This window comes from Falco naumanni, chromosome 1, assembly GCF_017639655.2.
Source record: "Falco naumanni isolate bFalNau1 chromosome 1, bFalNau1.pat, whole genome shotgun sequence".
Classification (NCBI taxonomy): domain Eukaryota; kingdom Metazoa; phylum Chordata; class Aves; order Falconiformes; family Falconidae; genus Falco; species Falco naumanni.
Genome location: NC_054054.1, coordinates 24,697,092 through 24,724,332, shown reverse-complemented (window position 1 = coordinate 24,724,332; position 27,241 = coordinate 24,697,092). Strand labels below are relative to the sequence as shown.

General features: G+C 46.1%; 1 protein-coding gene across 7 annotated transcripts in view; it reads right to left on the bottom strand.

The window, feature by feature from the left end:
• SLC4A4 (solute carrier family 4 member 4) overlaps positions 1–27,241 on the bottom strand; it is a 235,793-nt gene that overhangs the window by 43,240 nt on the left and 165,312 nt on the right. For all 7 annotated transcript variants that reach the window (XM_040586303.1, XM_040586294.1, XM_040586313.1 and 4 more), the window contains 4 exons: positions 13,158–13,315; positions 3,294–3,381; positions 1,777–1,931; positions 1,233–1,346 (listed from right to left, as the gene is read on the bottom strand). In XM_040586303.1, coding sequence (XP_040442237.1) covers positions 1,233–1,346; positions 1,777–1,931; positions 3,294–3,381; positions 13,158–13,315 — 515 coding nt within the window. The remainder of the gene's footprint in view (positions 1–1,232; positions 1,347–1,776; positions 1,932–3,293; positions 3,382–13,157; positions 13,316–27,241) is intronic.

Below are 27,241 nucleotides of genomic sequence, written 5' to 3'. Positions count from 1 at the left end.
TGCAGCTGGAAAGAGACAAATTTCAGGAACACAAGCCCTGCTTCTGCTGAAACAGACCACTAAAGCTTGCAGTTCAGGAAGCTCGTCTATTGGTTTTTTTCCAACTATATTGGTTGATGTCATAAAATATATTAACTCTAGCCTAAATCCCTGCCTAAATTTCTCCACATGGCACATACCGTGGTTGGGCGAGCCAAACAATTTGCTAAATAGAAAAATGCTTCAAACCGTTAACCAGAAAAAGAACTAGAATTAAAAACGCAAGTAAGTGAAATCATCTTGGAGAACATGAGAGCTCCACTTACAGACATACTCTTTTTGTACAAGCACAGTCAAGACAGTATTTAACTCTTACAATAAAACTCCATGTGGCTCTGACACTGCCAGCATGAAAAATGTTTCTGTTTTGCCTCTTGTTCCCTTGCACACAGTTCATCACCAACACCGGGACTGTGCAGACATGCTGGACGCAGAGAGGTTTGCGGCAGACAGGAACACAACCCTTTCTGACCCCGAACCGGGATGCGTCGGCCGCCTTGCACACACCAGTCTGTCATTTCAGACTTTCAGACTTTTCTGCTAGAATTCAGATATTCTACTAGAACTTAAAACAATATAGAGCAAGAGGGAGGGCATGATGCCACCATGAAAACCTGAGTACTGACCTTGAAATGCTGAGCATGCTGTTTTACGGCCACCTGGACTGTATCCCCACTGTAGTGGACTTTTACGTGGCACATAAGCAGAGTAATAAAGCAGAGAGTAAGGCCTCAGGCTCTGTTACCTTCTGTATTTCTACCCCATAAAAGTCTTCATCTGTGCAATTCAACTACAAAGAAATGTCTGGAAAAGGGAAGGTCTCTGCTTCTGGCTAAATCACTTCCAGCAATCCCAATGGGAACTGTAGCTGCACCTGCCACGCTTGTGCCTCTTACAGCTCACCTAACTTCACCAAGTGTCAACAGCCAACACCCGCCCGGCCTTGCTTTAATTTCTGAGTGCCTCATTTAAGACATTTTGTAATTTTCTGAGGCTGGATGTTCAGAACCCTTCAAACCATCTCAAGCTGGCCACTAAAAAAACCAGGACAGATTTTGGGGTCACACCTCAACCTATACAAATATAGTATGTTGGGAAAGAAAGCAGAAGGGGTGAAACAGTTCCGCAAGTGAAACGTGGCCCCCTTGCCCAGGTCACAGGGGGTGCACCATGCTGAGTGGCACGTTACTGACCTGCCCGTTCGTTGCAGTTCTTCACAGTCCCCATGGCCCCCGCCGCCGTGTCCTCCATCATGAGGTGTGTCTCCATTCATCTGTAGGTTTTCTCCACCGGAGTACATGTTTTTCCTAGGCAAGAAGGCAAGACAAACTGAGGCTCTCTGCATTGCCTGACAGCTCCACAAATGTAGCCCACACACAGCTCCTCCAAACAAGCCATGCTGTATAAAGGAGACAAGAAGGCTGACCTGCTGGCAGCCAGAGCAGGATGTAGTGTGTTAGAAAGACCACACAGAACCCCAAAGAGTCTGGATAACCACTACATGTGTTATCATATACCTATAACATCACCTTAAACGTATAGAATTGCAAGAACATCCTCCCTCCAGCTATTAAGGAAGAGCTGAAAATAACTCTAGTACTTTCTAAATACAGAGAGATGCAGGTCACTCTGCATTTGCCCAATAAAGTTGGTGTACTCAAAGCACCAGGCTCTTCCCAGAATTGATGCACACTGTCCCTCATCACACAGCTAAGCCTGCTTGCCTCCTGCTACTACCTTTTATCTGAAGAAGGGAGAGACTTGGGGGGCTCTATCCTAATGGCTGGATCCCATTCCCCAGGGGGAAGCACAATGACTTCATCCAGAAACTCATCAATGCCAGCGATCAGGTCCTGCCGGTCCTTGGCTTTATAGGCAATGTCGTGGAATACCTGTAAGGAAAAGAGAGATTCCATGCAGAAAAGATTCTGCATTTTCTGTGGCCCAGACTCCAGAGGCAGCTACCCAGATTTATTCTATCAAAAGAACTTATTCATTCTCATAAACCTTGCAAAAAGTATGAGAACACTTGGCACAAGGGTGGGTGAACCTCAGGAAAGCCTTTTCCTTTGGTTGGCTGTTTAAAGATAGAGGTTCTTCACTTGCAGGTATATTTCTAATTTTTAGCAAAATAAAAGTTTCTAACCCTTTTAAAAATGTTACTAAAACAACTATCCGTCTCTTTTACCCAAGAAAAGAGTTTCCCATAAATGAGTTTCACTTATGCCTTGAAAAGATACTTTTACGAAGTCACAAAAAAAGCATCAGATCCTCTCTTCCTACCAGCTTCAGTCTATCAAACAATAGGTTAGTTTTCAACCCTGTGACATAGAAACAATGAGAATATTTGCTTAAAAACAAAACCAAGAAGCACAAACCAGTTTTACTGAAAGGCCTAGCATTACTGATGAAGAGTGAACGAGAGAAGGGAGGAAAAAGAGCATTAATGCAGAATTTTACTGCATTAATTTGCAGTAAATTTACAGCAAATTTGGACTGCTTGGAGCAAAGGTGGATCAGCAACATGCAATAGACTTAATAAGAATGGTCAGTGGTAGGAACGAGGGCTTTGGGGTGATGGAAACTAGACCACTGCTCCAAGCAGTGGAATGACAGAAGACAGAAGAGCTGAGACCGGGTGAGCGGTAATTAAGGGAACCGTACAAGAACAAAACAACATAAGGAGAAAGCAAAGAACAAACATAATGTAAATCACCCCCAGATGCACAGGGCCCAAGGGACACGGGAAGAAAGAAGACGTAAATGAATACTGAAAGCCCAGTCATCTCATTGAGGTGTATGATTAGTGAGTAATTGCTAGGTACTCATGGATAATATATAAGCACTGTCTGAATGAAGAAGTGCTCTGGGATATGGTGCAACACACAACGGTATGTCCCGGGTGTAACCATTGCTGCAGTAATTACCTAGAGCGTAGCTGCGGGTTACTGTCATCATGGGATGTGACACAAGGTGCACACCATAACATTAATTCATAGTCTATTTGAAAGAGTGATTGCTAGCAGGAAAATACACACAACAGAGAAAAATTTCCTACAGTCATGCTTTTATGGAAACATGAAGCCAGATGAAATAATTATGTAAACAGAGAGAATCAGGAGGTGATGTGGATATTTCAGCTTTATATGTAATTCCATTCCTGTCAACCACATTGCAGGAAAGGACACCAGTATTAGCTAACCAAGTGGAACCTAGAAGAAGCCATTTCACACAGGAGATGTCAAGACACCTACCTCATCCGACATCAGAGTGGCGATGGCTCGGCCAATCTCATGATAGGACTTTGCTTTGCCCTTCGGTCCCAGCAGAATGAAGAGAAATCTGACAAAACAGATTGTTCCCATTTAGGATAGCAAAATGCATCGCTTATTACTTATGTGATATCTAGACAGAAATTCAGCTTTAAAAAGTTGTCGTCTCTGTCAGAGATTCAGAGGCTGCCAGGGGCCTCCAGCTAACTTGAGAGTAGAGGTTACACCTTGCACTTCATTGTGCTTACTCGGACAAGCAAGACACTACCCAGAGTTTTTCTCCCAAAGAGCCTTAAAAGTAGCCTTGAGACTGCTGTGGCCAAGCGCTATCACAGCCCTAGCAGAAGTCGCTACCGTCCAACACCTTCAGGATGAGGTGAAGGAAGGACATTCTTCCAACGCCCAGCACCTGGAAGCAAACTATGCACGATGGATTCAGCTCCAGTGCAGAGCGGTTGAGAACCCATGTCCTGCGTGCCACGGAAAGCCCATCCACTTCCACAGTGATTTATTTGAGCATATGTTACTGTTTCCTTGTAGCTGTTCAATCCTTGTCTAAGGTACCAGTGTTAAACGTTGCCCTAGTGCAATTCAAGTGCCAGTTATGTGATGATGGCAGTGATGTAACTGCTGCTACAGAGCAGGGAAGGGACAGAAGATTTAAGGACTTCTCACTCCGCACAGTGCCAAGGGCAACGACACACCTGAGCACCCTCTGTGCACAGGATGGACCAAGCGGGGCCAGCACAGCAGCAGGCACAGAGGGAGGACGCGATTAACTATCCACGTTGCTCACGAGAAATTACATTGCTCCCCCGAGCTATCAGATAGCACGCCGCGTACTTATTAATGCTCTGCTGGGGCTGACATCTTTGCTATGGTTCAGCACCCAGACTAGCTATTCACATGCAAAAGGAAACCATTAGTCTAAAGTAGGGCTTTAGCTATAAATAATTAAGCCCAACCTGTATGCCCTGAATTTCTGCTCCGAGTATACAACACATACCAGAGACCAAAGACCATCTGATGGCTTCGTAGTCACAGCTTAATTCTTAAGCAGGCAACTGAAGGTGTAAACCTATTCCTATGGCAGGCACCATCAGAAAGGGTATCTACAAGGTATTAGGAGTTAACTTCTTACATGACCTCTTTGGGCAACAACTACATCCTAGTCACTGCTAATGAGTTTGAAAAACACCATGCTATGAAACCTTTGGAGATAGGAAATTACTGCTCTTAATCTTTCCTGCCTTTGCTTTTGTCAGTGCTAATACGCTATGAATCAGGACTTGCCTACGTGACAATATGTTCTAAAGAGATTCCTTAATGGAAAAGGCTGTACATGGAAAATGGATGCTTCTGCCAATAAAACTGTCTAGCAGTTGTGCCAGAATAACAGGAATGCTGGTGAAAGGTGGCTGGGTTTTCCAACCTCTTAATTGACGCTCATTAGAAAAAGTTTTAAGTATGGCCTCAAGGTTGGATCTTCAAATGTATCTAGATTCTTCTGGCCTGGAATGAAAAATGGCCAAAAAAAATATTTTTTTTTCATTCAAAAATGCTTAATTAAATTATTTGAATTAATTCAATTATTTGAATTAATCATTCAAATAATGCTTAACTCAGGAAAGACCTATGCCTTATCTTAGGCTCTCCCAGTTCCTAAACTAAAGTTCCTGTGCAAGGCCAAGGTATCCACGCTGAAATGGTAAAAGCCATTACCTCCTTTAGAAATACTCTTAATTTAAAGTTAATTTCAGGCAGTAGATGGGTGACAAGCTGGTGGCTACTTACTCACACAGCATCTATGGCCTTGGCTGTACAAACACAAGCTTCTTAGAAATCCCCCGTTCAGATTTGTCCCGGAAAAAAAGGATTGTTTCATGGCTATGGCGTGAAAATACATCTGTCTTCATGCTCACCTCTTCGCCTTGCCACTGGCTTGTTAAGAAAGCCCTGTTACTTCTGTTGGCCATCTCACACTATGGCCAACATTCAGTGGCCTGTGGGATTTCAGTGGGGACCATCATGCTGGTCAGACGGTGTCACCCCAAGAGCTGGACTCTAGCTAGTGACCCTGAGACTAAAGTCTCACTCTCTCCCATGCACCAACTCACCCCTACAATTAGCAATAAAAGAAGTCATGGCAACAAACCAACTCCTCCATTTCACCTAATTTAGCAAAGGCTGGGAATTATTGGGGCAATTTTCAGCAAATTCCGTATCAGCACGTGTTTCAAACAGAAACACTAATAGCTGCTCAAAACAACTTTAAAGCTTCCTGAATTAAGCCTTTTTCCAATTACAGATGTACCTTTCAATCAGTAATGGAAAAGAAACACACTATAACCCTTGGTAAGTTGTCTCATCTAAAACCTTTTGCATTACTTCCAGTGTGAATTTGAGTTGGCTTCAACTTCCAATAATAAATTTAAATTGTCTCTTATAGCTAAACTGAAGAATCCTCGGTAATTAAATTCCTTTAAATACCCTCCCCTATTGATCCATTCACCTGTAGCCATCTGTCAGTTAGGCTAAGCCATTTGAGGCTTTTCTCCTCTCTTAAGTCACTTTGACGGCTGTGCTGTGAGCCTCCTCCGATGTATCAGCATCCCCCTCAGGGAAATCATCCAAGAGCTGGGAGTTTTGTCAGTGCAAATATATAGATGAAATAACCCATGGCTACTCAGGAACTTTATGAGAGCCTGCTTTCCTGAGAAAATGAAGTTAGGAGCATTCGCAGCATCATGGAACGGTTGGGGTTTGAAGGGACCTCTGGAGATCATCTGGTCCAACCCCCTGCTACAGCAGGTTCTCCGCTACAGCAGGTTGCACAGAATCCACATCCAGGTGGGTTTTGAATGTCTCCAGAGAAGGAGACTCCACAGCCTCTCTGGACAGCACTGAGTCAGGGAACAGGACTTCAGGTATGGACAAGCATGGGAAGTCTTAGGAAACATGGCAGGATGGCAGGGAGAGCTGGGGTTATTGCCATGGTGGAGGGAAAGGACATGGCACATACTTTTAGGAAACCAGGTTTCAGCGGTTCCAGCACTGATGGAAAAATCTTCTACAGCCAGGGATGGCCCCACCCCTTTACCTGCAGCATCACCCAGAGAAAAGGGGTCCTTGGAGTACAGCTCTTCCGTCTGCGCTCTCCATCCCCAAAGGGAGAAGCTGATGTGGGACCAAGTTAAAGCATGGATGATCAGATTCCTCTGGGCCACAGAGAGACCTTCTTCATTACATGACAGCCTTCAACATGTCAACTACACATTTTCTCAAAAGCTGCTGATAAAATGTGGAACACAACAGGGTTGAGAGGTTGTGACACCTCACCAGAAGTACTTCTCCCCTTACAAGCACTGTATTATTTTAGCTTCCTAAATTAAAATGTTGTGAGGTACTAAGTCAAATCTCTTATGAGTTATATTATATCCAAATAAGTACTTTCTATTTTAAAAAAATCTAGTCCTATATAAAAAAAAAGGCATCAGGTTAGTAGGACAGGATCCATAAATACATAGTAATTGGCATTACTAACAGTAACACTTCCAAATCAAGTTCTTCATGAGGCTTTCAAGTGTTTTACTTCAGGTTCACACAGAGGTCACTAAGCCATACACGCCTAGGTCATGTCCTCTGCTCTCCTCCTACCTCCTGAAGTTGCCTTGTGTTTCACGAGTTATTGTAAAACAACATTAAAGACAAGCTGTTCCACAGCCAATTCTTTCAAAACTCCAGGATGCAAATTAACCAAATATATTAATTTTTTAAAAAAAGTTCGTAACTTCCGAAGTTGCTGCTCAGTATTCTCCTGATTTTTCAGGGGAACGAGACATTTTCATAACCATCTTCTGAAATAATTCCATCAGCTGGCTCTCTTCAAATGCATAACAGAAGTACCTGAATGCTCATGAATTTACTAAAATGTTCTTGAAAACAAGCTGTTTGTGCCGCTTCCTAAATGCTTTGCCTTGGTTCAGCTCAGAATTGCCTTCAGCACACAGAACAAGACCTTTTAAAAGGCCAAATATTAAGAACACAAAAACATGAATGCATTTTATTGGTTTGGACTAGATTACATTTGCATGCATTTAACATCAATTAGTTAAGAATACTTCCAGCTAGGAAAGCCCTCACTTCTAGCTGTGACCCACTCCTCTTCTTCACCCGCCCGGTTGAAAGCGAGCACAGAATTCCTCTCTGCTGCACACAACATGTGCCAAGTTACCACATGCCCATTTCTGACACTTCACATCGCTAAGGATACTTCAGTGCAGAGTGTGAGGTTTCACCTCGTATCACTTAGCTCCAAGTTCCTCTGAAGTAGTGGCAAAATTCAGTGCTTCTACCAAATGCTCTGGGAAACAGCTTACAGGCAGAGCTGACAGCCCTTGTGCCCAGGATACCTCCTCTTGCACTTTATATGACAGCACAGTCAAAGCACTCCAAATCCTTTGCTTCCAAGCCAATAACGAGCCAGAAACTCAGTAATTAATTATTCTGCTTTACCTAAAGCACTAGTCCTCCTGTCATTCCTGCACACTTTACCGTTCTTAAGCAGATGATGGCCACTGACTACATACACTTCACCTTTTAACCAGATGGACTATGTCACCAGACCCAACAAGAATAAATTCTTTCTCACAGATGAGCAATTCCAATTCAAAATGGACAAAGATGCTCTGGCCAGCACATTGTAAACCCAGCTGATACACCTAGAAGACCTGAACGTAGCACTGCAGCAATACTCCGTACAAGCCCAGAAACTTGGGGTTATGGACCTAATAACCTGCCATGAGCAAACACAACCCTCCTGGACCTTGGTGGGAGGTGACACCAGAGACTACGGGGAAGAATTTCCATCTAGTTTGCCCAAGGAGGCTACAAAGCTCTACTTGATGTGCTTCTAAGAAATGTGGCTAGAAATCGCCACAAAATCACATGAAGAACACACCAAGGAGGTGGGGAGTGAACAGAACACAGGCTCCAAAGTCAGCGCAGCACTAGTATTTAGCCATCCATTGGGGACATCCTGCAAGAAATCTGTAATGTCTGTGACTAAAAAGTTCCCCTACAAGGGTTCTGGTGAAAACTGGCACAGGACCAAGCCTCACCACGGCCTCTTTGCAAGCTGACCATCAGTGCAGGAGACAAAGTTGTCCTGGCTCCCACTCCCACCCCCCACCCCACCTCGAAATAAACAAAAACAAAACCAAAAAAAGAGCAACTAAAAAAAGATCCCAGTTCAGCCTACTCATCCATGCCTATCTCTCAAATCTGGAGTAAGGGCAGCAGCTCCATAAGGGTTAAAGGCACCTACACAAAGTGAACTCAGTAAGGTCCTGCAGAAAATATTTTCATTTTTGAGAGGGCTGGAGGAATGTGGTCCTCCTGTTGCAGGACATCATGTGAGATGCCTGTCAATAAAGATACATGTTGATGGACTTGAAGGCTGAAGGAACAACCTCTTAATGAACTTTTCCAGTAGAATCTGTGGCTGAAAGGAGAACAACTTGAGATTGTAGTAATGAAAGGAGATGGGGAAGTGTTTGGTCCATCCTTCCACTTCACCCAGGTGATCCTTCAAGTTTCAGGCAACGTACCACCATTGCAGGCTTCTCACATGGTGTCCAACACACGAATGCAGACAAAGGCAGTCCTTTGCTGCCAGAGCTTCAGTTTCAAAGAGCTAGTCCTTCTGCTGGAAGGGCTGTTAAAGGACACAGCCCTGACACCATTTCAAATGCTGTAATTAACAAACAAGACACAGATTTCACCCTCACCTATGAAGAAGAAAGGATGCCTCTGCACTTGAAAGCTTAAGTTAGGAAGGAAGGGGGGAGATGCTGACTCCTGGTTCTGCCACGTGCTTCCCAAGTGACCTTTGGGCAAGTTACTTCATTTCATTTGAGACTTGTAGGCACAGGCAATTTCCCAGCACTACATATTAGACTGTGCAAGTCTGTACAGCTTATCTCCAAAAGAAATCTTTCCCTTGCTCATTCTTCATCTTTTTTCCCCCATCAACATTACATTAATGCAGCAGACCTGAACACACGATTGCACATTTCTTTTATGAAAATAAAAAGGTACATTTATTGCTTTGTCCAGAGGAGAAGCAGCCATACCCAAGCCATGGTGCAAGCACAGTAGCTGAGGGCTTGCCAATATGAGGAGCTCATGGCACTGTGGAATTGAAATTCAACACAAGAAAACCAAAGTCCTTAAAGTTTTTTTTTTAGTCTGATCAGTAAAAAGAAAACTCAACGCAGTGAAAGGCTGGGATTTCTCTATACCAATTTCAGAACCGTGATTTTTCTTACTAGGGCTGTAAGAAAACACCCTGCTGAGAAACTTTTCCTGAAGAGAGCTCATCAGATCTCGCTGGGGGTTTTTTTAAGTAAAAATTCACTTTTAAGTAAAGGAAATACTTAAAATACTTAGCAAGGAAGAGTGAAAGGAAAATAAATACATATTAGGCAATTTAAGTATCCAAAGAAGACTCACTTCTACATAAGTAATCTTATTTCTATAAAATGTCCAAAATGCTGTAACTTACAAGAAAAATCCAAGCCAAGGAATACGTGGAGGAAGAAAAAAAAATATCAGCAGAAACAAGTAACCTATTAACTGGAAGTCTGCAAGTATGTACGCATTTGTCTGCCTTACGCACACAACAATCCTTTTTTCTTTCTACAGCACTAGGTGAATGTTAAAAAACCACAACAGGGCAGGGACTATAGCTATCACGAGCCTTTCACCTCTGCAAGTGTCATATTTGCTTCTACATCCCAGGATTGTGGCCATGTCTTACACGTCCAACTAATGGATGCAGGTGACACACTTATTCTCAGCTAGCTGCAGGAAAGCTGTCACTGCCCTCTCCCTGCAAACCCCACCTGATTAGTGCTTTGAAAAGCAAAACATCAAGATGGCTTCATGCATTTCTGCAAGCTGTGTGACACCATGTTTCGGCTGGGAATGCCTTCTCCCTTCTCCCAGCTCCTTGGAAGGGCTTTCCCCATCTCTCTGCCCCTGATCCAACAAGCACTGCAACCATCACCTCTTTAAGGCAAGGCATCTGGCTGGCTCCTGGGATGTATTTGGTGTATCTGTGGTTGCTAAAGAGCAGGAGATTTTTATCTAACACAGCACACACCAGAAACATGACCTGGATTGCTGTGCGAAGGCACCTCCAGCAGCACGTGTCACCACGGGAATAGATGGCCACGCAGAGGCCACCTCCCCTCTGTGTTACAAACCAGCATGCCCACAGCCCTGTGTTCACTGGAACAGGCTGCCCAGGGAGGTTGTGGAGTCACCATCCCTGGAGGTGTTTAAAAAACACATAGATGCGGTGCTTAGGCACGTGGTTTAGTGATGGACTTGGCAGTGCTGGGTTAACGGTTGGGCTTGATGGTCTTAAAAGTTTTTTCCAACCTAAATGATTCTGTGAAACCTGGGTGTTTAACCCCCCGCCTGTTCCACACAGAAACAACCTGCTACTTTCTAAAGACAGAGACAGATGCAGGTCATGCCATGGTGACTTGATAGACTGGGTAACCATAATCCTGCAGCAACCCACAGCGCTGAAGCACTAGCTTGTGTTCATTTCAAAACCCCAGGTGGTTTTGCACTGCCTAGTTTTGATGGCATGGTTTTGACAATTTTACCAGGAACTTGGTAACTTAACAAAATAAAAGAAGCCCCAAGGGAGAGGTGCTGGGGGAGCAAGTCAAAGGCTCCAGCTCCAGCATCTTGTGGAGTCTGTGGCTGTGAAGTGCATGTCCACAGCAGGAACGCATACTGCATGAGATGGCCGAGAGTCAGCGCAGACCGAGGAGACGCTCCCTCATAGCTCGTCTGGGCCCTGACGGGATTTCCTTGATTGAATTTCACAGGATGCAGCCTCTGCAAATGGCTCTTCATTACTCACAAAAGCCATCTAATAAGCCTCCCTGCTTTGATTAGGGTAGCATTTGGTTTGGTGGACAGCAAATGGATAATAGTATTTCCTGGAAAAATTGTTGGCATGGAAGAACATATTGTCTTGATTAATGCTACTGAGTAATGAGGTCGTTCAGCAATCCTAGATCTAACTTCCTGGCTCCCACTACTAAAACAAACAATACCTAATTTTACATCTGCTGAAAAGCATTTGGAGACATGTTTAAAAAAAAAAGAGTAAGTGGATTAAACTTCAACACTGAAATACTGACGTATACAGAGCTCAGGAATGCTGGGGAATGAAGAATAACCTTTCATAAAATAAAGCCCCTTTCATGTCCCTATACTCCAGAATAATCCCTACCCTCAAAACTGTCCATACTACCAGAATATCCAGTGTCTGCAAACAGTTGTCGATGTGGTTATTGTAGGGAGCTGCTTAATGAAACTATAAGAAATACAAACACTGCTGCGTTACTAGAAGGCAATTAAACAAGTAGCAAAACTAGATCATCTTTTCCCTTTGTTTTGTACATGGAAATAAAGCCCAGGTTACAACAACCATGTAACTTTTACTCCATACAATGGCTGTGATCCATTCCAGTATCAGTAATGCACTAGCCATGTGCTTTTGTCATGGTACTACATCTCTTCCTACAAAATATTACTTAATGTAGCCTCAAACCCTCTAGACATTATTCAAATCACACCTTTCACTCTGTATCGAAAGCCCTTGAAACCGTTCACATAAAACACCTATTTGCATATTAGCGATGTGAAAGGTGCAACATGAACTCCATAATCGCAAACAAAATGCCAAGTAAACCCTTTGTAAGCTGATACTAAAAGCATGCCAGAGCCCAGGTGCGCAGCAGCGCCGAGGAACAAGGCGGTGCTGAGCCCCGTGTGGAGCTGAAAGGGGACACTGCAAACCAACCTCCCACCCTTCTCACTGAAACTCTGCCCTGCTCCGTTCTTTGTGCACCTCATTGCCTTTTAACACCAATCATTTTTACAGTTCTTACCTCAGTGAGGCATTGTTGTGTACTACTACATCGTGCTCACGTACAGCAGTTCCGTACGCCTATCCTGACGCGCATGTCCTGGACATCTATCCCGATCATTTTTCTCTACTATGTCACATGATAAACAAGATGCAATTGTACAACTAAGGGTGATATTGCTAAGAATTCAAGCAGGACTTCAGCTTTGCTGTTCTGGTAGATATATACACTCACTGTACAGACCGTTACGCGTATTCAAGCAGTGAATTCCAATATTTAAGAACATGAGATATATTCATATTTGTGAGACTCAAGATTAATCTGCAACATGATCCACAATAAATAAAATATTGATACGATGTTTTTCTCTTAATCATTATGCACTACAAAGCGATACATAGTGTGACCACCCTGAAATAACTGTATGCCTCGGTTTATCTGACTTTTTGTTTGCCCCAGTAGGGCCAGAATTACGTTGTTCATCTGGTGTGAGTATAAGAGGAAAAATACGTACTGCAAAAACGTGCACAGGGAATCTGAGCTATGTACAGTGTGTGTTGGTGGCGGGGGGGTGGAATCATAAGGGGCAGAAAAAAAGCCCCAGCAGTTAAATTTCATACCAGCAGTGCCCTTTACTGCTAAGCTATTAAGTTGGTGCTTGTGTTTGTTCATTTTGCAGCTCATATCTTACAACCAAATTCAAGACCTGAAAATTATTAAGCGGCTACAGTGAGTTTTGTTATTTTAAACCAATAATCCTGACCATTAGGCATGTCATGTGATGGAAAGCAACAGAGAATGTCTTCTTATGGCCCGGTGGTTTTAGTTTAAAAGGTGGAAGTGCACTTTCCAACTCCTGCTCCCCTGCCTGGGGGCTGAGTTCTCTTACCGGGTGGGCACGGGGACTTCGGTCAGGGCGCCCAACATGACCGCCTGCTGCAGCCGGACGAAAGCAATGAAAGGACTCTCCAGGAAGTCCACCTCCCCAACCAGCACGTTGGAGGCCTCAGCATCACGGGGCAATTTCTTCATGAATTTATTCTTCAGCTGCATCAGTGAAAGAGGAGAGAAAAGAAAACTGAATTTTGTTAGGCACACAAACAGGAACGCGCGATAATATTTACCCGGTTTTCACCCATGTTTCCTCCTCGGCCAGAATCTATCTTTGGTCAATGTGTACCATCCCCACAGAGTCTACAGAGATACAAATGCTAAGAAGATCAGCCCCAGAAGCACAATGTTGACAGTGGTGCTTGGAGCCAAGATGATTCTGAGAAGATTATGCCCCTTGGAACAGCTGTTGCTGTTCACAGACCTGAGATGGTGTTATCTGGGGGGGGGGGAAAGGTATGCAGCACTGAGGAAGATGGGCAGATGTGGGCATGGTGCCAGGAAAAAGTACCGCAGCACCTCGCTGCCCAGCCACCTGCTTGACAGGGACAGGCAGGCACTTTTTATGCATGGAAGTGCAACTCCAGGTTCTGCAGTTGCTGCTACAGAAACGACTGGCCTGAGGAAAACTGACCCAGGAAGGATGGACGCCAGGAGCTGGGCACCTGCATTTCACTGTGTACATGTCTCTTCCAGTTCTAAGAGAAAGACTTAGCACAGGCTTTGAGGAGCATGTTTCCTAGCCTGTAGCGTCTGCTTTCATCTAAAATTTGCTTGAGGTTGTCCAAAGCTGTTGATCCTGTTGCCCGTGCAGGCCAGTGCATGAGGAGTCACCGGGCAAAAGTTGCAGGAGTGCTGGTTTTGAAACTCTGCTAACGGTCTCATTAATTGTCTAGGTGAGAGACTGGCTCATTACAGCTTCCCACCATGACTGCCCAAGCCCTCAGCCCTCCCACAGGCTGCTGCCCTCGGAGCACACAGCAAGGCACAGCCAAAGCGGGACAGAGGAACATGTGCCACCATCAGAGACCTTTTGTCCAGGAGAAAGTCCCTTCTCAATCCCTTCTACAGAATGATGCTGGATGGCTACGACATCCCTCACCTCTCAAACATCTGAAGGAAGAGAAAGCCTTGGGAAGAAGTGATGTGAGAAGGCGCATCCATGAGGACAAGAGAAATCACAGAGGGTTTTCAAGGAAAATAAAAGCACCAGGTATGGGAGTGGGGAGTAGGGGAAGATGAGGAAGTCCATGGTTGTGAGCAGGACACCTGGCCTCTGCATGGGTCCTGCACCAGGGAGGGCTGGGTGGCATAGGGAAGCCCCTCCAGATGCTCACGATGGTGGCTCTGCGTTAACTGTTCACTGATGAGGACACTCAGTCCCCTTTTCTAGATGGCATGTTGTGGGGGTTCCCCCAACCACCTCCAAGAGATACGAAATCCCACCTCTGCCCAGACCACCAACACAAGACTCATCAAAACAACCCTCACCACACCATGGGAAACTTCCATCTCACGACCAGTCTGTTCTCTGGTTTTCCTGAGAGTCATGTTTGAAAGCAAGGAAAGAGCAAACATTTAGAAATTTGCTAATGTTTTAAAACAGGGGTTTGGGGGAAAACATCTTGGCTAAGACACAATTTGGAGGCAACGCACTGTCACGGCAGCAGCAAGGCCCTGTGTGCCGCATGGATAAAAGTATGAAGATATCCATCTCTTCTGTTGAAGAGGTAGAAAGACCACCTGGGAAAAGGAACCAAGGCAGCTGGCAGGCTTGCTCCAATCAGCTGTTTACTCCCCAAAAGGGTCCGGTTACCCTTTCTAAAGGATGGTGAGGGAGTGTATTGAATACAAGATCAAAATCATTGTCGGAAAAGGACAGATTCTTCTGAAGGGCACCCAGGTAAACAGAGATGACAGTGTATGAAGAACACACGTATTTCAGCAGGTATTTTGTAGTAAAAGAAATGCAACTAAGACACCAAAATTTCCTTCTGATCACTCTAGTAACCTGATTTTCTGATTCACCGAGGTTATTTCAACACATCCTTCCTGTGATGCCCTTCTAGCCTTATTCCTTCTTTGTACTTTTATGTTCTTTGACTGCTCCCTTCTCCTCAGTAACATAAGCCTGAGTTGTTACCTGAGCTTTTCTGGTGGTGGTGGTGCTTTTTCTAGTGTTCCTCCACTCTCTTTCTACATCTTTGCCTTTTTTTCCATTGACAGTGACAACAGCTGTGCCAGAAACATGACAAAGGGAGCTGGTGAAGCTGTCATGAGCATACACCAGTACCATTGCACTGCTCATCTTCAAGCTTTCTCATACCTAAGATCTAGATTTTAGTCTATCTGAAAACCAACACAACTTGACTTTTTTGTTTTAAAACAAAGGTTGTATCTCAAAGCAAAACAATGCAGTTATTTACTATATTGTATCATATTAAAAAATTAAGTATTCAGCAGGATTTCCTATCAATTTTTGCTGCCTGATGAATAAGAAAAGCACACGGGAATATCCCTATTCTTCATCATATTTGGAGTTTTGACTCTTCATTTGTGGCAAGCCCACTGTTAGCTGTGGCTTTAACCATGGTGTATCATGGCCTCTCCTGCCTTCTCCAGCACCCCTACACCCAACTGCCATGTGTTGCAGTCGACACAGCATCACCTCAGGCAGCCTGTCACTGCAGGGTGGAAACAAGCTCTGTGCACTGGATCTAGGGACAGCTACCCCAGTGCCTGCACCGGGATACGCAGGGAGCCACGTTCTGACTTGGCAAGGGAGATGGCACAGAGGAAGACATTCCGCTCCCGACACCTTGGGTCCTTCTGGGGGCTGTCTGCGCACTGCATAAGCTATGGGAGCCTCAAGTCTGAGAGCAGCAATGGAGGAGCCAACGTAAGGTGAATCCACGAGCCAGGAAAGCATCATTGGGATGTCAGTCACAATAGAAGCAGCACTTCTAGGAACGCAGCAAAGCATCTGTTACCGAACACTGGGCTCAAAACTGCAGGAAAGCAAGATAAGAAGACAACCTATACAGCTGTATTTATTAATTTCCAGCAATCCTTCCCAAGGCATCCAGATGGTATCCGAGGTCCAATACCATGCTCACCGCCACTAAACCAGAGTGCCAGAAGAAACGTACTGACCAGCATCATTCCCATCAGCCAGTGTGACTTTCATTTATATGTCTCCTCCCAAAGCACAGCTACAGCTTCACGCTAAAAATAGTTCCTTACAGCCCGAAGGTTGTTCCTCTCCTCTCTGCATCTGCTGCTGTAGCTGTACCACAGTGAACATGGGCAGGCTCAAGGGGCTCTGCGACAAGAAGAGGCAGCTCTGGGGAGACCTCAGAGGGGCTTTCCAGTACCTAAGAGGCCTTGTAAGGTGGGGACAGACTTTTTTACAAGAGCCTGTAGCAACAGGACAAGGGAGAATGGTTTTAAATTAAAAGAGGGTAAATTTAGATTCAATATCAGGAAGAAGTTCTTCACCATGAGGACAGTGAGGCGCCGGCACAGGCTGCCCAGAGCAGCTGTGGGTGCCCCATCCCTGGCAGTGCTCAAGGCCAGGCTGGACGGGGCTGGGAGCAGCCTGGGCTGGTGGGAGGGGTCCCTGCCCATGGCAGCGGGTGGGAACTGGAGGGTCTTCAAGGTCTCTTCCAGCCCAACCATTCCGTGATGCTATGATTCTATAAATATGCATCCTTTAGCTGACAAAATATGAACCAAGTTTAACTATGTAGAAATGTCATCGATTGCTTCTGATTTGATAACGGGAGAACACTGCAGGAGCTGAGTTTTAAAAAACAGCCTCTCCTGCCTCTTTTCCGGTACCTTCCTGGCACTGGAAATCTCTTCAGGCTGGCAGAGGACTGCCTTTCTGCTAGGTTGTTATCACGGCACGGCAGGGCGATGCGAGCAGCACTGCTCGTACCCCTAGCCCTCTCTGCAGCACCGGCCAAGCTCCTGCAGCCTTGGCCACTCTGGTGGGGGCATCTTTGCCCTCACCTCATACGCACCCCTCTGTGCAGCTTAGCACTCAGGCTGCATCCTCGCAGCCAGGGAGGGATTGCTGAGTGTCCTCAGATCCGAGACGGCTTTGTTTTTAACTTCAGCAGTGGCAGAATTAATTTGAAGTTGAAGGCTTTTGAAAAATCCTGCCCTTAGTTGGCTCCCACCCCCTACCTCTCACCCTGAATGATCCTTGGAGATGCTCTGTGTTGCTCTGGCTAAGAGTGAATGGTGAGGGAGGATGTACTGCCAGAAACATCAGCGGGGGGTAACACTAAACTGGGCTACAAATCCATAATGAGCTTTGCCAGGCAACTCAAGGAAGTAGAAAATCAGGAAAAAAAAATCATGAAAAGGCATGACTTGATTCAGCAGGAAGAAAACTGCTGGAACAATCCTACTCTTGCACACTTCAGTCAGGATTACCACCAGAGAAAATATTAAATAAGCATCAAGGAACTCTGTGGAGGAAGCCTGGAAAAGTGCAACCAGTTCTTCCACAATAGTGCTATGGAGGAAACTGGAAATAAAAAAATAACGGGAAGGCAGCAAATCCACAATAAACGGTCAACTTTGCTGAACAGGTTGGTCACGTGCTTGTGCATCTTGCAGAACAAGCACAGTGTTGGCTCACACCCAGGTGCCTTTCTGAACTAGAACCAACAAGCAGGAGCTCAGGCAGCTGACCAGCTCCCGAGGCCGAGAGGACCGGCCCTTTTCCCCCCCCTGCCTCCCCTCTGCCCAGCACATCAAAACAGCATGACTAATTTTGAAAAGCTATCATTATCGTGGATTTTTTGCTCCAAATGACTTTTGCGGCACCACTTTCTTAAATCATTTATCAGACAGGTGATGGGAAGGGTGCAATCAGCACTTACAGTCCATTTTTAACCATTCCCCGAAGGAGCTTCAGAAAGATTGGAGCCCTCAGCAGCACCTCAGCAGGGAGGGAGGGAGGCCAAGCAGCTGGAAGCACTATACTCCCTTTCCCTGCACTCTGCTAAATAGAGCATCGTTCCAACCTGACCACTAATGTTACGTTAGAGGGCACAGATCTCCAACACTCTACTGGCAAACAGGCATGGCAACCTGAAAATTGCAATTTCCCTAAATGTATTTTAACACTCTGTTATCATCAGCATCACTTAAGATTTATTGGAAATGAAAGCAATTCCCAAGTATGCAGGGCTCTCATTGCATCTGTTCCTTTGCTCTCGGGCATGTTACTGTGCTGCAGACCTGTCTGCCTTGCCGTCTCACAGATGCTGCTGCCTCTGCAGAGGAGACTGCTGTGCAGCCTGTGGAGCAGCTCCCAACCGCTGTAGTTTCCAGCCTGAAATGCAGGTGTAAAGGAAAATCAAGAGGCCAGCTCACAGCCCTGGGAAGCAGCAAGGAGTGACTGCAGCTGCCAGGGCCAAGAGAGCGCCCAGGTTAGTTACGTGCCCCTATCCTGGCAAGATATTGAAAAGCAATTTAAGGGACCGAACTAGGCTGATTTTCCTAAATCACTCAGCAACAACTTTGTTTTTAAAGGATGGGAAGCTTCTTCCTCTCTTTTGGGAGCACCTAGTACACCCAACAGCAAAGCTGCCCAATAACCAAGAGCAAGAGACGATGAAAAGGAGCACTTGGCTGAACAAACGCATGGCTCCTGCCCGTGACCCTGGCACACCCTGCCAAGCAGTTTGCAGGCTTGTCCAACGCAAGAGAACACCCAAGGCAAGTGAAAACTCCACTAAATGAGTCATTAGCTGAAGCATCAGAAACACAAAGCTAACCAAAAATCCATGATACAGCACTAAAATTTGAGAAGCCCTTTAGCTAGTCACGTTACTGTAATGTTGCTCCAGCCATTGCAGAACAGCCTGCAAGGAACATGTTGGCACGGATCTTTGGAAGAATCCGTTTGCCCTTATGTGTCATAGTCATATTTGATCACCCATAGCCTAAGGAAGAGTTACCAAACAAAAACCTCCAGCTGTGTGAGCTGGAGTTCAAGTGAAACACACCACCTATTTGGGAACAGCCTCCTTTGACACTGAGGTTACAAGCCTACAAAAGGTGAAATCACTTGCCCTTTGGGGACCTAGTTCTGCAGCGTGCCATACGGCAGCAGCAACTACCGTGCCTCCGCACAGGACATCTCGGCGCACCGAGCCCCATGCTCGGTGCCTGCTGACTTGGGCTACTCGCTCGACGTGCACTGCTTGGACTTACATGCCAGGTTGCATGGGGAGAGTCATCTCGATCAATGGAGATGGGATACAGCTAGCCCATTTGCATGCCATCTTATCCTTATTTTACACAACTTAAAGCTTTCGCAGCTACGCCCTGTTTGAAAAATCAGCCCTAAGTGAAAGGAGGGCTGGGACAAAAGAAAACCTGTCAGAGATGTGGGAGGCTGTGACTGGGTTGAGCTTTTCGGCTATGGGCAAAGCAGTTGCCTCTGTGGGATATCCCTGCTGTCCTCACCTAATAGTGTCTGCTGAGTTTGCAGCAGGGAAGCCCTCACATGCTTAAAGCAAAAGGAAAAATCAAAGCAAAATGTTACTCAGGTCTAAAGCCATTACATAGATACAGGAGACAACTAATAAACCTTGTCGTCTCATCCTTACAATAACATTAATAAAACAAAATCAGAATGAAAGGGCCATCCACTGACTTCACCAAGGGAAGCTACGAACAGGTACTAAAACTTCATAACCCACCTTCCTCCAGCCACGCAGGATCCTGCGCAGACAGGCTGAGAGCTGGGGCTGTCAGCCTGGAGAAGAGGCGGCTCCGGGGGAACTTACGGCACCTTCCAGTGCCTAAAGGGGCCGTCAGGAAAGCTGGAGAGGGGCTTTTTACAGGGGCCTGTAGTGATAGGACAAGAGGGAATGGCTTTAAGCTGTGAGAGGGGAGATTTACATCAGGTATGAGAAAGAAGTTCTTCACCGTGAGGGCGGCGAGGTGCTGGCCCAGGCTGCCCAGAGCAGCTGTGGGTGCCCCATCCCTGGCAGTGCTCAAGGCCAGGCTGGACGGGGCTGGGAGCAGCCTGGGCTGATGGGAGGTGTCCCTGCCTGTGGCAGAGGGTGGGAACTGGAGGGTCTCAAAGGTCCTTTCCAACGCAAACCACTCCATGATTCTATGATACTCAGTGCCAGCTTGAATTCCCCCTCCCATTAGCAGCATTTAGTTGCTAGCATCAGTGGAACTGAGCGATCAAAGCAAACACCACTGGCGTGAGACATCGATAACACTATCTAGCTGGCAAATATCTAAAATACAGTTTCCATGCTTTTGCTTAAAAGCCCAGGAAGGCCGTTTTTGGCAGTCCTGCTCCGGGAAAGCAACACTACCAGGGCTACCTCATCCAGCGAGGAAGATGTTCCACCCCTCTTCTTCTTTATGCCCTTCATCATTTCACAAATCTCCCTACTCTTCCCCAGGCCACACTTTTCCAAGCTGAAGACCCCTAGATTATATTGAGCATCTCCAACAGACTCCATTACAGTTTGCTCCTTTCGGCTCTGCTGCATTTCTTTCTGTCATTTCTAAGTTCACTATATTCGACAACCTCCAGCACTACAGTATTAAAAACAGCCAGGGCTTGATGTGGGGATGACGAGGAGGGGAGGAATCCACATGAAGGGTTGGATATGATTTTTTGGCTCCTCCTACTTAGCTCACCATGCAGCAAAACTCAAACCCACTAAATGCATCTCTTAAACACTGATCATACAGATTAACCATCACAAACCTAACCGCATATGTGGTGCTTTGTGTAACTAAAGGAAGGTTTAACGGTCCCTGATCACAGGAAACAGGATCCAGTTCCCAAATTCCTGTTACATGAAAGCCAAGCGCAACATGGGGGGACCTTAGGGGAGGTGGGACAGGGCTTGGAGCAACCGGGTCTCGCGGCAGGTGTCCCTGCTGCACTAGATGGTCTTGAAGGTTCCTTCCAACCCAAACCATTCTGTGATTCTGTGATCTTGAAAGTCCCTTCTAACCCAAACCGTTCTGTGATTCCATGATCTTCCAACCTGGCAGGTGGCACGCAGCTGCCCGAGAGCACGAACAAAGAAACCCCTCCACAGATACGAGGCAGGGGGGAAAGAAGAGGTGACGGCTGCATTATTTAACAAAAGCCTTTTTTAAAAATTCACCCTACCTTCTGTTTACTCTGCACGGGGTTATGTGTGCTCACCTCATCACAGCGTCGTGTTTCATCAGGGGGTTCCCACACTTGAGCGCAGACACACAGAGCTTTTGTGCTCAAGCAAGGTTAATTCCCCCAGGAATTTGAACCTGCCTCTGTCTCTCTGTTTTTCTGTATCTGCTCACGTATACGTTTAAGATTACCTCCCCATAAATTATCTCATGAATGTGTACCTCAGGGGACACCTCCAGTGCTCTGGGCTTTGTCTGTGTACAGAACTCCATTCCCCAGGAATGCTTTAGAGGCGCGCTGCTGATACACTGCGGGGAGAACCCACGCAAGCAAAACTGCTCTCTGCATCAAGAAAAAAGACCAAAGTAAATGAAATTCCATGTAACTAAACTTCCTAGAAACTTTTCCTTTCCTTTAGAAAGATGGCAGTGATCTGTGCTGGAAGACAGTCAGTTCCATTGGAGCTCCATGGAGTGAAAGTAGGTCATCCAGGCTGACAGACCTAAAAATTAGGAATATCTGCTGGTGACTGCAGAGATGGGGAGACGTTCAAACAGGAAAAGCAGCGAATCACTCCCACCATTAATCACTGGACTTCATTCCAAACAGTGGGATCCCATCGGTGCCCTTCCCGTCCATCGTTCCCCCGGGAAAGGCAGGAGGGTTTCTCTCAACAAGGCCAATTTCTTTTTTAGCTTTAGAGCTGGCTTTGGCACAGATGCCCTGTTGATATGGAAACACCGGTTTGAATAAACACTGCACACACCACAACAAATAACAAGGGTTTTGTGCCTCTCTCTGACTGACCATATTCATTCAGAGCTGGGTTTTGTCCTATATACAAGCCCTTTGAAAGCGAAGATAATGTCAAGTCAGGAAACTCCCCTTATATCAGCATATATTCATTTCCTATATGCTCTTGCATCAGCTCAGTAATAACAGCTCCCTGATAGAACAGATTTTTCCGTAAATGTCCCTTTTATTTTTACACCTTAAGCACTAAAGAAGTCCTAGCGATTCAGCCATTTGGAGCTGCCAAGGACATTTTAACAGAGTACGACCAAAGGATTTCCCACGGGAGGAGGGACAGAAGCGGGAACAGCAGCAGGAATGTCCCCAGCTTCCTACAGCCCACTTGCACTACAGCCACAAAGGGGCTGACAGAGGCTGTACTTGACTCCTCTCAATCACTCTCATTCACAGATAAGGCTGAGAAAATAATGTCAAATATTTTCAGATTATTAAGGCTACGTGAATCAAGAGCTAACGATCCCAGCTCTAACACCATAAATGACAAACCGTCCCCTGGGCGTTGTGAAGAGGATTAAAGCCTTGTCGTCCCAAAAAGGTTGCTCCAACGGAGAAAGGACGCGGCTGCAGGCACGCTGTGGTTTGGGATGTCTTGCATGGGACCAGCAGAGTGAAACTCCAAGGTACGCTGCCAAAGGAGAGCTCAGCCCAAACACGGCTTAAGCAATACCAAGTATAAGAAGGCCACTGATATTCCCACAGATTAATCATGTGGGGACGCTTTTATAAACATTCCCTTGAAGCACTTGTGACTCAGATACTACAACTGCAAGCCAGTGCATGGCAGCGTAGTCTGAAACCGGCCAGAAAGATGAAAACCACACCAAAAAATCCTATCAATGTGCACTGGAAGTAAGAGAGAATGGAAAAGTAAGACTAGCGCTGGGCAGGCAGTGGTGGTACCTGCACCAGCAGAGGAATGGGTGGTGAAGAGCCAGGCGGTCGGGAGCACAAAGCCAGCGTTCCAGATGTAGGCATAACCCACATGTAGAAGTGCTGCCAGTGTAGCCACACCAGTCGGCTGCGTGGAACCCCCCCGACCTCCTGGTGTACACAGCTTGTACTCAGCAAAAGGATCACTTCTCATCAGTATGGGTCAGCCAGCTCGGCGGCTCCAGCTGGTGCAGCCTGTGGGTCTGCCACGTGGACTTGCAGCATGGCATAATTGCCCTGACAACCCCTCTGACCTGCAGATGAGCCTTTAATAAAAAGAAAATCAGACTGGAGCGTGGGATGCCACCAGCAATAAAGCGTGAAGTACGGGATGCCGCGGCACAGACCTTCACCTGATCCCCAGCAGAGCAAACCGCTGCCCACCACTTCTCTTCCATAGCCCTGTTCTGGGCACCCTCTTCAACAAAGGCAGTACTTGCAAGCTGGCTGGAGTTCAGGTAAGAGCAATCCAAACTACCAAGCGGCCGAGACATATAAATATATCAGAAAAGCTTATGTGCAGTAAATATACAGAAGATGCATAACTTGGCTAAGGTGCACTTCAACCAGCAGAAGCATCCGATCTTTTCTAACTCTATGTGGTTGAACGATCTACATGCACAAACACGCGTACATCCCCTTCACCTTCCCCAGCCTGCTGGATAGCCCACCAGAAGCACCTGCTTTTTCTAGACCCATCTCTGCTGTGGACCAGATTAGCATAAACCACAAGGTTGTCTTTTTTTAACTGTTCAAGAAGCAAATGAACTCTATCCCACAGCCAAAACCAGGACATCAAGAAACCTTTGTTGGGTCTTTCAGTTTGGAATCAGATGGTGTCAGAGAAGAAGTTGAGCAAACAGCTCGCCCTTCGAGAGCTGGAGGAATTCTCCTGCCACAAGAAGTCCTGGTCTCTCAGACACCGCTCTGGTACCACCGACGGATCTGGCAATAGAGAGCTCAGAGCCCAGGAGAGAGCAGGAAGCCCAGATGCTGATTTATTAATTGGAAAACAGAAAAGAGAAATAAATCATCCAAAAGTGCCGCTGCTTCTGCTTGTCTATCTCGCTGCAAATGACCAGAACATTAACTGCAGCCAACGCCTCATAAAACAAGACAAATGAAGGCAAATCGCCTCTCCACACTGCTACCTCAGAACAGCGTTCTGCCAACAGAAACACAATGGAAGGGAACACCCCTCCTCTTCCCTAATTATCTTTAACAAACTGCCAAAACATTAAACAAGCCCAAAGCAAAAACATGATAAAACAGCAAAATCACAATTTGGTGGCCTTTGCTGAAGCTATTTATCACCAGAGCGGTTTGAGCCAGGGCCTTGGCATCTTCTGCAAGATGCTCAGGACGTGGGAGAGGTCTCTTTTGCAATCTCAGTGTGACATGGCAGAAGGAATCAAGCCGTCATTCTCGCGGCAGAGAGTTGCCGCTTCACACAAAGTACCTGACTTCACTATTCATAAATAATAAACCCTTGAATGACGCGCAGCTGTCTGGGTGCTCAGCACTGCTGGCAGATCAGAGAAGGGCAGGAGGAATGGATCAAACGCCTTTTGTTCAGCTGCAGGGCAAGCTTCCCACACAGGCTGGAGGCTGGAAGGGAAGGCTTTCTTTGGAGCTCCCCTTCTTGTTTTTCAGTTGTCACACCTCCTGCAAGACAGCACGTTTATTGAGCAGTGAAATGCTGTCTTCCCCTCTTAACTTCTTCCCCCACAAACCTTCCCCTCTTGTAGACACCATTAAATATCCCGTTAGGGCTTTTTATCCCATGAGCTCAGTGGGGAACCTGGCAGGCAAAAAGCTTTGTTAAGGCTTTGGTGACCGCCAGCAGATCCCAATGCCCCAAAATAACAACAGAAGAGCAGACAGAGGCTGACTGTCTCTCCGTGAGCATACACGTACTTTTGCTCAACCAGAAGTTGTGGCTTGCTGCTGCCTGCGGATGCTCTCTACAACCCATCCCATGCAGGCAAACACCGTACCGACAGCAGCACAGCCACTGCAGCAAAGCTTTGGCGCCTGCACGCTGTGTCACCACTGACGGTGACCAGCTTCTGTGCTATCCACATCAACAATAAACGACTGTCGTATTAATTTCCCTTTCCAGACCGCCAGCTGTGACAACCAGGCTACCAAGAGCAGCCGCTATGTGCAGTCGAGGTCGCAGGCAGTGTGTTTTGTCTGTCGCCAGTGCATGAGATCCAAATCAATATTATTGATGCAACTTTTGCAATGAGTAATCTGCCATTAAAGATTTTCTGCAAAGTCTGCGTTTCGGTAATAGGTCTTTCTTCTTGTTTCATCTTTACAATCATTTGCTTTCCGTAAATTAAAGGGGAAAAAGAGTAACACGACATTTTTAATTTAGCAGACAACCCAACCTCACAAGTAACCCAGGACTTTATTACTTTCAGATTTTCGTGTCATTTTATGATTTCATGTGGTCTTGTTCCAATGGCAAAATTATTTCACCCAGTCTCAAATACAAGAAATGAATGACACAAAGCCAACGAATGCATGCTAACTCCACCATCTTCCATGAAGCATTATCTAAAGATGGTAATCATCACGTGTCCGTAAACACTTCACATCAAGAGGAGAAAGGGAGAATAAACAAACAGACATTTAAGTTACGACAAGATTTGTTCGGGTTTTTTTAGTGAACCGCAGTACACTGACATTGTTTTCAGAGGACAAGATGACCAAAAAACTTAAGGCAATGATCTTAAAATTTTCAAAGAACAAGCCAACCACATAGGTCTTATCCGTTGACTACCTCCAACCCCAGCTCCAAGCAGCGCCTGCCCCAGCCTGTGCGCGGCTGTCCCATCAGGCAGGGCAGGAAGTAGATCCAGATGAAAGTTATGTATAAAAAATATATATAAAAATATATAAATGCTATCACAAAACTATTACTGCTAGGGCAGGCCATATGTAGAGAGCAAGGCCAATGGAGAACCTTTTAGAAAATCCCCATCCTTGAGTACAGCTGTGTGTCCCTGCTCCTCCCTCACCGCCCAGCCAGCGAACCTTTCCCCCTTCCCCTCTAGCTGACGGCTCTTCACCCTGGCAGGGAGGGGATGGGCAGCGCTTTTTCGGCTGATCCTTTGGAAAGAACCTGAGCGTCCTCTGTCCTTTCCTGACTCCAGCCTTTTCCCAAGAGGGATCCCAAGTTCATTTTCTTTGTGAAAGAGCTTAACGGTTACCCAGTAAGAAGATTAACTCTTACAAGTGTATTAAGAAGGCAAAGAGTAAGAGAAAAACAAAACATGATCAAAGCAAATCCAAAGTAAGCATACAACCACCCCTTCTCTCAGAGTTGAGGAACCAACCTCACAACACTTAATACAGGTAAATCTGAGCTCTATGTATGATTTTAATAAAACCATTATCTCTTGTTATTACCACCCATGTCAGTGTGTCTTGGGACCACTGCAAATACTGTTCCTTGTGCTCAGTGCTGTCTGTCTTCTAACTCATCTTTGCAACCTGTGAGAAAGCCACCGAGCTGAACGGGCAGGATATCCAACCACGTTCAGCATCTGTGTAGCAAAGCAAAGCTCGGCTCCTCGCTATACAGAGGTTTCAGCCACAGGGAAGCTGAGGGTTCTGGTCTCGCTTCTCTGGATAGCTCACTGTTCCTCTGTCCCTGCAGGAGGCAAATCCCACTGCCACCACCTCCACCATGCACCCACCACTGTGCATCTTTCCTGATCCCTCTGCAAGGCAAGCCCTTGCAAACCTCAAAGAGAGCATCCTCTGGGAGGATTCTCTGACAGACCTTCAGGGAAAAGCTAAGCATGTCCAGCGCTTCCTAGTACACTCCGCTGCCATGTCCTCAGCTAGATCCCAAGCCATTTGAACACCTCTCTGTCCTGCTGGGACAGAAGCACCCACCTCAGCTGGGTGCTGCCATGGCACAGACATATGGAAGCATAAATGCATCTGTCCCAGCTTATGCCCCTTTACAGAGTTGTCTACGTTAGCAGGGCTTCTTCTGCAAGGCCACTGTCCAAGAGGCAACCAGCCCACCTGAAACCTGAACCAACTCTGCAATGTCAGCTCTCTGCAGGGACTGAAAAATAAGCTCAAGAGACCAGGCTCAACAACAAGCACCTCAAAGAAGTGCCTGTGTTGGGAGGGATCAATCT